We start from the raw sequence: 9,621 nt of genomic DNA on the forward strand, positions 1-9,621 counted from the left end.
CGCAGCGCTGAACACTGAAAAATGGGGGTCTAAACACCTGGTCTTGAAGTGGTTAAAGTGGAACTTTATGTTTATTGATGACAATCTACAAACAGATACTTATAGATCAACGCAGGCTTTTTATTTTTGCATATCCTATTTTTCTTCTCTTTCCCAGTCTTCCTATAGTGGCCATTTTACCTAAGGGCAGGTTACTAGATCTCCCTTTACTTCCTGGAACTCTGGCACATGTGACTAGGACATGTGACCATGCACATCAGCTCAGGGGAGGAAAATGCCTTTCCCCGAGTTCTCATGAGATTACAGATGAGATTTCCCAGCAATGCACTGTGATGTAATCTTCCCGGGCTGGAATGCTTGGACACGATTATATCAGTTGTGCCAAAGTGGACCAGGAAGTAGAAAAAGATAAATTGTAAGTAAAATAAAAATATGTTTGTTTAGCTTATGGACGTAAGATGATTTCATATCAGCGTGCCTAGCTGTATGCTGATGTGATTTTTAGACAAAGGGGGTAAAAGTTCACTTTCGATCAAAAGAGAAAATAATATCCTAAGAACATTCGATCGGAAGAGAAAATGATATCCTAAGAACATTGAATCAGAAGTGAAAACAACAGCCTAAGACTATTGGATCAGAAGTGAAAACAACAGCCTAAGACTATTGGATCAGAAGTGAAAACAACAGCCTAAGACTATTGGATCAGAAGTGATAACAATAGCCTAAGAAGATTTGATCAGAAGCAATGGCAGAACTATTGCCATAGCGTCCCAGTTGGCTGCTATGGGGCCCGGGGCAAAGGGTGGCCAGGCCAGGAACACAGTGGTCCACCTGATGCTATGCAGGCTGTCTGGGTCGCTATAGCATCACAGGCTGCAGGAACGGTCACTGGCGGCTGTGAGGAGAAACGCACCTCTGTCTAGATCACTGACAACCTGTCAGTGATCTGTGCAGCAGTCTCACAGCCGCTGCTAACTCGGTGACAAGGAGGAGGTGGAGGAGGAGGCTGAGCCCAGCGGCAGTGGAGGAGGAGCCCAGCGGCAGTGGAGGCCCGGTGTTCTTTCATTTCATCGGACCCATGACTTCATCGTACTTCCAGGGGTGTGTGCGGGGGCGTGTGTAGGGCTTGGCTCTCCACGCAAGTGCAGTGAGGCACCAGTTTGTCAGCATGTGAAGGGCTCGGCGTCTGCGCTTGCGCAATCGCGCCATGTCTGTAAATGTCACAGACCAACAGAGTTTAGCAGCGAGGTTCTATTCAGAACTTTGACGGACTACGACGCATGTTTCAGTCACTTCTGACATACACTATATTCCCAAAAGTATTGAGACACCTGCCTTTACACGCACATGAACTTTAATGGCATCCCAGTCATAGTCCGTAGGGTTCAATATTAAGTAGGCCCACCCTTTGCTGCTATAACAGCTTCAACTCTTCTGGGAAGGATGTCCACATGGTTTAGGAGTGTGTCTATGGGAATGTTTGACCATTCTTCCAGAAGCGCATATGTGAGGTCAGGTACCATCTATTGGTCTGTGAGATTTACAGATGTAACAATTACGGACCTGGTGCCTCACTGCCCTTGCACGGATGGACGGCAGTCCGATGAAATCACGGGTCCGATGAAATGATAGAACACCGGGCCCAGCGGCAACGGTGGAGGAGGCTGACAGCAGATCAGGGCTGACAGGTAAGAGGTGTGCAGGGGTGTGAACAGCCCACTTGAGACCCTGCAAAGCCCACCATAGAGAGTAGGATGTGCAAGGTGTCAGGTGGGCTATGCGGGGTCTATGGTATGTGCAGGTTCTCAGGTGGGCTCTGCAGGGTGTCGGGTGGGCTGTGTGGGTTCTATGGTATGTGCGGGTTCTCAAGTGGGCTCTACAGGGTGTCTGGTGGACTGTGCGGGGTCTCAAGTAGACTCTGCAGGGTGTCAGGTGGGATGTGCGGGGTCTATGGTAAGTGTGGGGTCTCAAGTGGGCTGTGTTGGGTCTCAAATGTGCTCTGCAGGATCTCAAGTGGGCTGCGTGGGGTCTTGGGTGGGCTGCATTTGGTCTCGGGTGGGCACTGGGCTGCGTGGGGTCTCAGGTGAGCTGCAGGGGGTCTCAAGTGGGCTGTGTGGGCTCTCAGGTAGGCTCTGCAGTAGTGAGCCCAAAAGAAAATAATAGCGTAAGAATATTGGATCAGAAGAGAAATTAATAGTCTAAGAACATTGGATCTACAACTCCACTTTATCTACAACTGAAAAAGGTTTTGGCTATACATATACTTTGAGTAACTGTTGTGGGGAAACACAGATAGTTCTGATATCAGACACATATGAGATAGATCAGCAGGCTGCGATGTTTGAGGTAGATGATTTACACTGTACACCTAAAGCTGAAAGATAGGAAAGTGGGCTGGGACCTGAAGGAGCAGATTATCATTGTTGGGAGTACAGCAGCCATGATAATATTTATTTAAGTATTTACTTTAGTATTTAAAGTATTTTTTGTTGTACCGCATATTCACACCAGTTAGCCACTCTGAAGGCACAGCTGTTGGTGTGAGCTGGGAGAAACAGTGCTGATGTGCCAACCTAAGTGCACTGCACTGATGAATTCTATTCATCAGTGGCGTTGCAATGCGTTGGTTTACCTTGTGGCACACTACCCCAACAGCATTTTGTGAACTGACCACATTAAAAACAATTCTTTGGGCCCTGTCTATGTGCTGGGACAGCTTTTTCCAGCACAGATCCAATGCATCTGGTGTGAACCAGCCCTTATGCACTTGTGCTGTAATTAGTTTAGCTTAATTTAATGAGCAAGTTTAAAATGAAAATAAAAGCTGGCTGTACACCTAAGCACGTGTGTTGTAATGATGCACACTGGTAACAAGTGTTGTATACGTGTTTTAAAGGTCATCCCATTATTTTCTAATGGGCCAAATGAGCAACAATTAAGTAAACAAAGCACGTGACCCTTTAATGCACCACCATAAATACATCTGAATACAAGTGCAACATGTTATGGCATAAAATTGGTCAGGTATGTCAACACATGTCACCACGCACATAAAAGAAGCAGGAATAGGTGTACATGGGCTTTTAAGCTGAAGTGAGCATGATGCAATATGTGGCGTAAAGTGGAACTCCAGCTTGTATCCCCCTCTCCTTGTGCACCCCCTCTTTTTTTTTTTAGAAACCTTTTAGTGCGGTCTCATTGGTCCTCTTCCTTCTCTTCTTTCTCTGGGGGTGGGCCAATCCAAAATGCTGTAGAGAGCGGCTCCACCTGATGACTTGGTGCTGCTCTCATTGAACCCAAAGCCAGCATGGTGATGCCTAGTGTTATTTAAACCAGAAGACAAGCAGTACTGGACTCGAGAGATGGCTTTCTGTGGGGGACGGCGCTGGAAAGGAGGTGAGAATTGCAGTGAGTGCTGCTCACTATATACAATTACTGTAGGACTCATTGCGTAATCTGCTTTTTTTTTAAAGATATTGTTTAAATCAAGAAGCAAAAATGATATAAGATGATACAAACAAGTGGGATCTTGTGCATTGTCACTTGTGCAAAGCACAGAAATAAACTGCTGCCGATACAATAATTACACTCAAAGTCCCATTAATACAAGACATAGCAAATGCCTATTTATCGTCTGGTGAAAACCAACTCAACTATTGTGTATTTGTTGGTATGACATCTCTGAACTTTGATCAGAAAGCTGTTTTATGGCCTAATTATTTACCATGTAATTCTTACCAAATAATGTTTATTGTACCTGCTCCCTAGCAATAAAGAGGTCAGTGCATACATACTAGACAATACAAATAAGTTTCTTGGCAACCTATGTTTGCCTTTTCTGGTTCCAAAAAGAATCAGTGTAATGTTTAGTGGCAGTGTTATAATTCTGCACTTCTAAAATGATGCTGAAATAGGCTATATTACAAAGTGGAATGTCTTCATTAAAAAAACCAAACCATAATCAACCCATATACCAGAATATACCTGTCCTAAATCTAATATTTTAATAATAAGTCTGTAATCCTTCTTTGTATAAATTACTACTATCCCCTGCACAACAGCTGGGAATTCAGCTCTGGCCCAGAGTGAAAATGTTAAACACTGAGGGGGAAATTTATCAAAGCAATTGCGACAGTCATTTTTTTAAATGTGCAAATCTGTCTTTTAACATGTGCCCCTATTTTCACCTGATCTTGCACTACTTTTCCAACTGCACGTGTTTTGCACCTGTTTTCTTCAGAGCTTGCACTACTTTTCCAACTGCACGTGTTTTGCACTTGTTTTGACCAGAGCTTGCACTACTTTTTCAATTGCACGTTTTTTTGCACCTGTCTTCATCTGCACTTGTTCTGGGGCTGTCTGAAACTGGAGCATCAACTAAGAAAAAAATTGCAACTTAAGAAGTCCCCATGACCACTTCTTCAAGATGCGACAGTTAAGCTTTTTGCATGGAGTTATGAGTCTTCTTTCCTGGAGTCTATTAAACCTCATTTATGAACAACATTACACTAGCATCATAAATCTGGTGCAAAGTGCATCAAATATATTCCGTGCAAGTTCAAACACTCTCAATTGCTATGATAAATTCCCCCCTGAAACTTTATTAAAATCTTATTTACAACATTATTCTCCATAGGTAACTGAGAAATCCCCTTAGCAGCTAATACAAGCGAGTGGGTCACCTTACAGAATGTAGGCCATGGCTCCCCACTACAAGTATATTCTTCTTTTGTTTTGAACAAAGCGAGGAAGGGATCGAACATTGCAAGTTTTGTTGTTGTCTGTGTCCACATTGACAGCGTGCACTTACTTTCTGTCCTAAGGATAGGTGGTCTCTGGGTCAGGACTATCTAATGTATAAAGTATAGCAGTTAGGACTATGTTTGTACCTTACAATAATGCATGCTGAGTGAGAGATTAGGACTATGTGATGCACAAAATATCATATAGACGGCTGTGGTCAGGACTATGCAGAGTATACATTGCAGCAGTCAGAATACAGGCTGCAGGACTACGTAACTGCACAGCACAGCTCACAAGTATTGAAATTATTCCCTAATGTCTGCAGTCAGTGTGCTCCCCTATTTGGTAGTCAGCATGCTTCCTTAGACTGGTGCTTAGTGTGCCCCCTTACATTGGTACTGAGTGTTGAGTGCCCCCTTACATTGGTGGTCAGTTCTAAATGTCCCTCTTACATTGGTGGTCAGTTCTCAGTGTCCCGTTTATATTGGTGGTCTGGGGCTGGGTTCTAGAGATGTGGGGCAGAGTGTCCGACACTAGCGACATCCCTACTTCTTAATTTTTGTCCAATAAACAAGCTGGAGACAGACTGATGACATAGGAAGTTGCACAAGCAGCAAATGCATGTGTCACCTATCTGGCTGTGCAGAGTGGGAGAGGTGTGTAAATCACAAGATGGGCTGCACAGAATGACAAATCCTTTTGGTCGGGCTAACTATTAACATATGTGTATTTTTGTTTTTTGGCAGGAGTTGCGCTTTAAAATGTTTTTCTATTTTTAATTACGTCTTAGGTTCCTGTAACACTAGCGAGTTTCCACCAGTGTAAGGATCTCTAGGAGAGTAAGCCAATCTCTCACCTGCTTCTATGGTTTCCTCGCTGGCCATACCAACGCTACTGCTAATACTCACTGACCAGCAAGATTCCGCAGCATTTTGATCAGCAAAGGAGCAATACTGTACTAGCAGATGAGTGTTCTGTTTATTGATCCTGTACTGCCAGTGACAGGAGGGCTGACATGGAGCTTATACTGTATAGCTGTAGCTCAGTTTGCATGTACATTGGCATTGCTATACTATTGTATCAGGGTGCATCTGCATTTGCTTTGCCTTTAAATGCCCCTTTTGCCTACTAGTTGGGTAAGAGTCTTTTTCGGCACGGCACTATGTGGTGTGTGAACTCTGCTAGCACACACTGCTTCTAAAAGTTCACTCCAAGAATGGATTCCTATTCATTTGGTGTGTGACGTGCAGCTCAGCGAGCTGTTGCCATGGAGACCAAGGTAGAGCTCCAAACCACTCTGGCATGAAGCTGCTACTGTTGTCAATGGGAGAGGAACAATAGCCACAGGCTGAATGTCAGAGCAGAGTCAGGCTCTCCATCTGTCTATGCCTTTGGAAATATACCAGAAATTTTCATGCAATGCACCAAACCCATCGATCAACTGACAGCATTTAGTAAAATGTTGGCCCTCTGTCAAAGCTCTTAGTAACGATAGACATCCTTAGCAGAGGTATCATAATACAGCAATTATCAAGAACCTGGTCTAGATAAGGAAACATGATGGAATCCATCTGCGTTACTGGTGAGTAGATATAAAGATACAAATATTCTTTGAGTGGTTATCACATAAAGTCATTTTTAATCATTTACTTTCTGTCTGCTCTGCTCTTTAAAATATTGCTGTTTTTGCTTGTTTACAGCCCTCTTAGCTGACGCACTGCAGCACATTCAGTAGACATTTCACTTAACCATTCATTCCTAAAAGCACAGTAAATGGCAACCATTCTGGGTGGGTAGGATCAATTGTTATCACCCCATCAATGCACTAAAATGAAATATAAACATACAGGTATAGTAGAATTCCAGGTGAGGCATTGTAATGAGAGGTTACTCTTATCCCATATTAAAATAGCAGAAGTGATCTATAACCACTTGTGGCCAATGGTCAAGCTTGTTCGCTCCCTGTCTATCATAGCTGATTATATTTCATTTTATGAACTAGGACTTCAAAACTGGCTGTTCAATTTCAATTAGCTGTAAGATGACATTAAGCTTTTTGTTTTAGTTAAAGGAAAATACGTTGAGTGCCTTTATTGACACCTCTTGCTTGTTCAGCTGTCATTCTGATCCCCTAGATTCAGTACTTTAAGTCAGTTCCCCAGAGCTATCAGGGTTTGAGTAGAAAGGTGATTTTGTCAAAAGTAGCTTTTTCGTTTTAAATTCAGGCTGCTGAAACGTGTGCATTCAAACGTGAATGGAGCAAAAGGGCTGCACTTTGCCTGGAAGGGAAATGCATCTTAATAGGACCTGCTGTGTCCAAAGAAACACAAAGCAAAGCAGGTCAAATCTGTTGGTGTATGTCAAACGCAGGAGAACACCCAACTGCATGAGCCCTTATACAGGTCCGGGGCTCTCACTTCACTACCTGCATATGTGTTCCAGATATGTGACTCAAAGTATTGAAGCCTGGGGATCAACATTACACCCAGGCAACTAGCATTTTTTTAAATAGGTCAGCAATGGCAGCCTACTTCATTTTATGTTTCATAGTTTTCCATGTGCCTCATTCTTGCAAACCTTGCTGATGCTGATTTTCTTAATCTTTAGCGACTTGCTTGCATCCACACTGCACTCACACTGATTCCTCAGAATTGGGAGTGCAGATATGTGCATCATTTAGGTAGCAAGCAAGATAAAATGTGTAAGCACAGGATAGGCAATCTTGGCGTTCCAGCTGTGCTGAAAATACAAATCCCATCATGCCTCTGCCCGGAGTCATGCCTGTGGCTGTCAGAGTTGGCAAAGCCTCATGTGCCTTGTAGTTCCACATCAGCTGGGGTACCAAGGTCGCCTACTCCTGGGATAGGCTATATGTGCTGTTGGCATTAAGGCATACTGTGGTAGAGAAGAGATCACTGCTTGGCTCTGGACTGGCACACAGGCAGCTGCTGTAACCTTAGTGGATATTCTTATTAATGTAGTTACACCGGTAGAACACATAATGGTGGCTAGCTGTCTTCACCATGGACCATACAGTATATAACTCCATAGCGGGTACAATACTCCAAGCATATTCCCACTGATTGTGATAAAAATGCTGTGAAAAGATAGCTTTTATACCTGGGAAACAGTCAATTACTTATACATTTCCAGACTTTATCCTGAAACCATTCCTACCCTTTGGAATACAGGTATTTGACAGCTGAACGCTGCTAAGTAAGACTGCATTCGCACGGGGCGTTCTGGGATTCCTGCATCAAGAATCTGCAGATTCTTGCCTCATCAATCCCAGATACAGCCACTGTGCACGTTCAAGTTAATGACAGGGTGACAGTGCCTGCATCTGTCAGCGGAAGTATACATGTAAACGTACACAGTACGATTACATGCGGATTGGGATAAATTATTGTCCCTGGATGCATCTATCCTACATCCTGGGACAATCCTCTTTTCTGAACTGCAGTGTAAAATGTTCACTGAGTTTATGAAATACGGAGATGCTGTGTTTGCTTTGAATACCCAATAATTTGCAAAGGAAAAAAAAAAAAAAAACTTGAATGCATCTTCACCTCATATACTAATTGCAGTGAACATTCAGTTTGCCAAGTGAACAATCTCAACTCCTTTAGTAAATCAACACTAGTGCGTACGTGCTGAGCAATGAACAGTGAACCAGACTATAAATGGAATAGTGCCCCATTGTTGTTTCATAAGCAAACACTTGTTTGAATACCCAGAACTAAATTGTCTCAGAAATGTTCTACAAGCATAGCATTAGTTAAATATCCAGAATTCCACAGTCGTTCACCTAAACTTTCTCTCTAACCTTTATTGTTCAGTTGCACAGTGGATCATTCTCAATTATACAATAAAAGATCTCAAATGTCGCTGGCTTGTAACTTATTCATTTGGGCTTTAATTTGAATAGTACAAAGGTAAAAGGCAAATGGGAAGCCACAGTTTGTGACTCACACTAATAATGAGTATATAAATTAGTTAATAATAAAAGGAAGTCCTTTGTTTCCTGTGTACCAGGTTCTTTGATAGTTTTTAAATTAATTGCTGGTGTTGTCAGTAGATGCTTACTGGATATTAATATTGCATAGCAAGTTAAAAACAATGAGAAATGTTTGCAGTGCTCAGACGCAAGTCAGTGAAACTTTACCTGGTACTAATGTTACATAGTAAGTCAAAATCAATGAGAAGTGTGTATATAATGCAAATTCTCACCTGGTACTCTGTACATGATGCAGGCAAATTCTCACCTTGTACCTGCACATTTGTGTATGGATATGATACACTGATTGTGGCACTTACAAGATGGCACATGGGAGTGAGTTTCAAAGCAATACGTTAGTGAAAAATAACAGGAAGAAGAAATAGCCCCATTAAAACATAATATTAAACATCCAGGTTTTGCTGCATTATTCACCTTCAATCATACTCAGCCCATTTGCAGCATCTCTAAGATGCCATGAATCGGCTGGATGCCGTGGAGGTTCTAACTACTGTACTGTGAGCAGGAGTTGCATCAACTGTGGCCACTTAATGGCTGAACTGGGGAGAACTTCTGAGAACCCGGAAGTGTGAGCGGTGAAGATGGTGGCGGCGCACTTGCACATTATGGCACAAAAAAAAAAAAATCAAAGCTGTTTGCTTCCGCTTTAAATATGAACTCCAGGCAGATAGAAGGGATACAACTGAATGCAGTTACTGAAAACATCTTTACACTTTTTTTAAATGCAACTAGGGTAAGTACCTGATATCAGTCTGCTGTAATCCCCTGCATAGCAGTACTCAGATTGGGAGAAAGAGACACAACACTACAAGCCAATCAGGTTCTTCTGAATATATATATATATATATATCTATCTATCT

General features: G+C 42.6%; 1 protein-coding gene across 2 annotated transcripts in view; it reads left to right on the forward strand.

Moving 5' to 3' along the window:
- The first annotated feature begins 6,016 nt into the window (after positions 1-6,016).
- Positions 6,017-9,621, forward strand: part of KIAA0895 (KIAA0895 ortholog) — a 20,248-nt gene continuing 16,643 nt past the window's right edge. The window contains exon 1 of one of the 2 annotated variants that reach the window (XM_018562942.1): positions 6,017-6,325. In XM_018562942.1, the coding sequence (XP_018418444.1) occupies positions 6,301-6,325 (25 nt within the window). In that variant the 5' untranslated portion in view covers positions 6,017-6,300. The remainder of the gene's footprint in view (positions 6,326-9,621) is intronic. The other variant, XM_018562941.1, reaches the window with a different exon arrangement.

This window comes from Nanorana parkeri, unplaced genomic scaffold, assembly GCF_000935625.1.
Source record: "Nanorana parkeri isolate BGI_ZX_2015 unplaced genomic scaffold, ASM93562v1 scaffold616, whole genome shotgun sequence".
In the NCBI taxonomy this organism is placed as follows: domain Eukaryota; kingdom Metazoa; phylum Chordata; class Amphibia; order Anura; family Dicroglossidae; genus Nanorana; species Nanorana parkeri.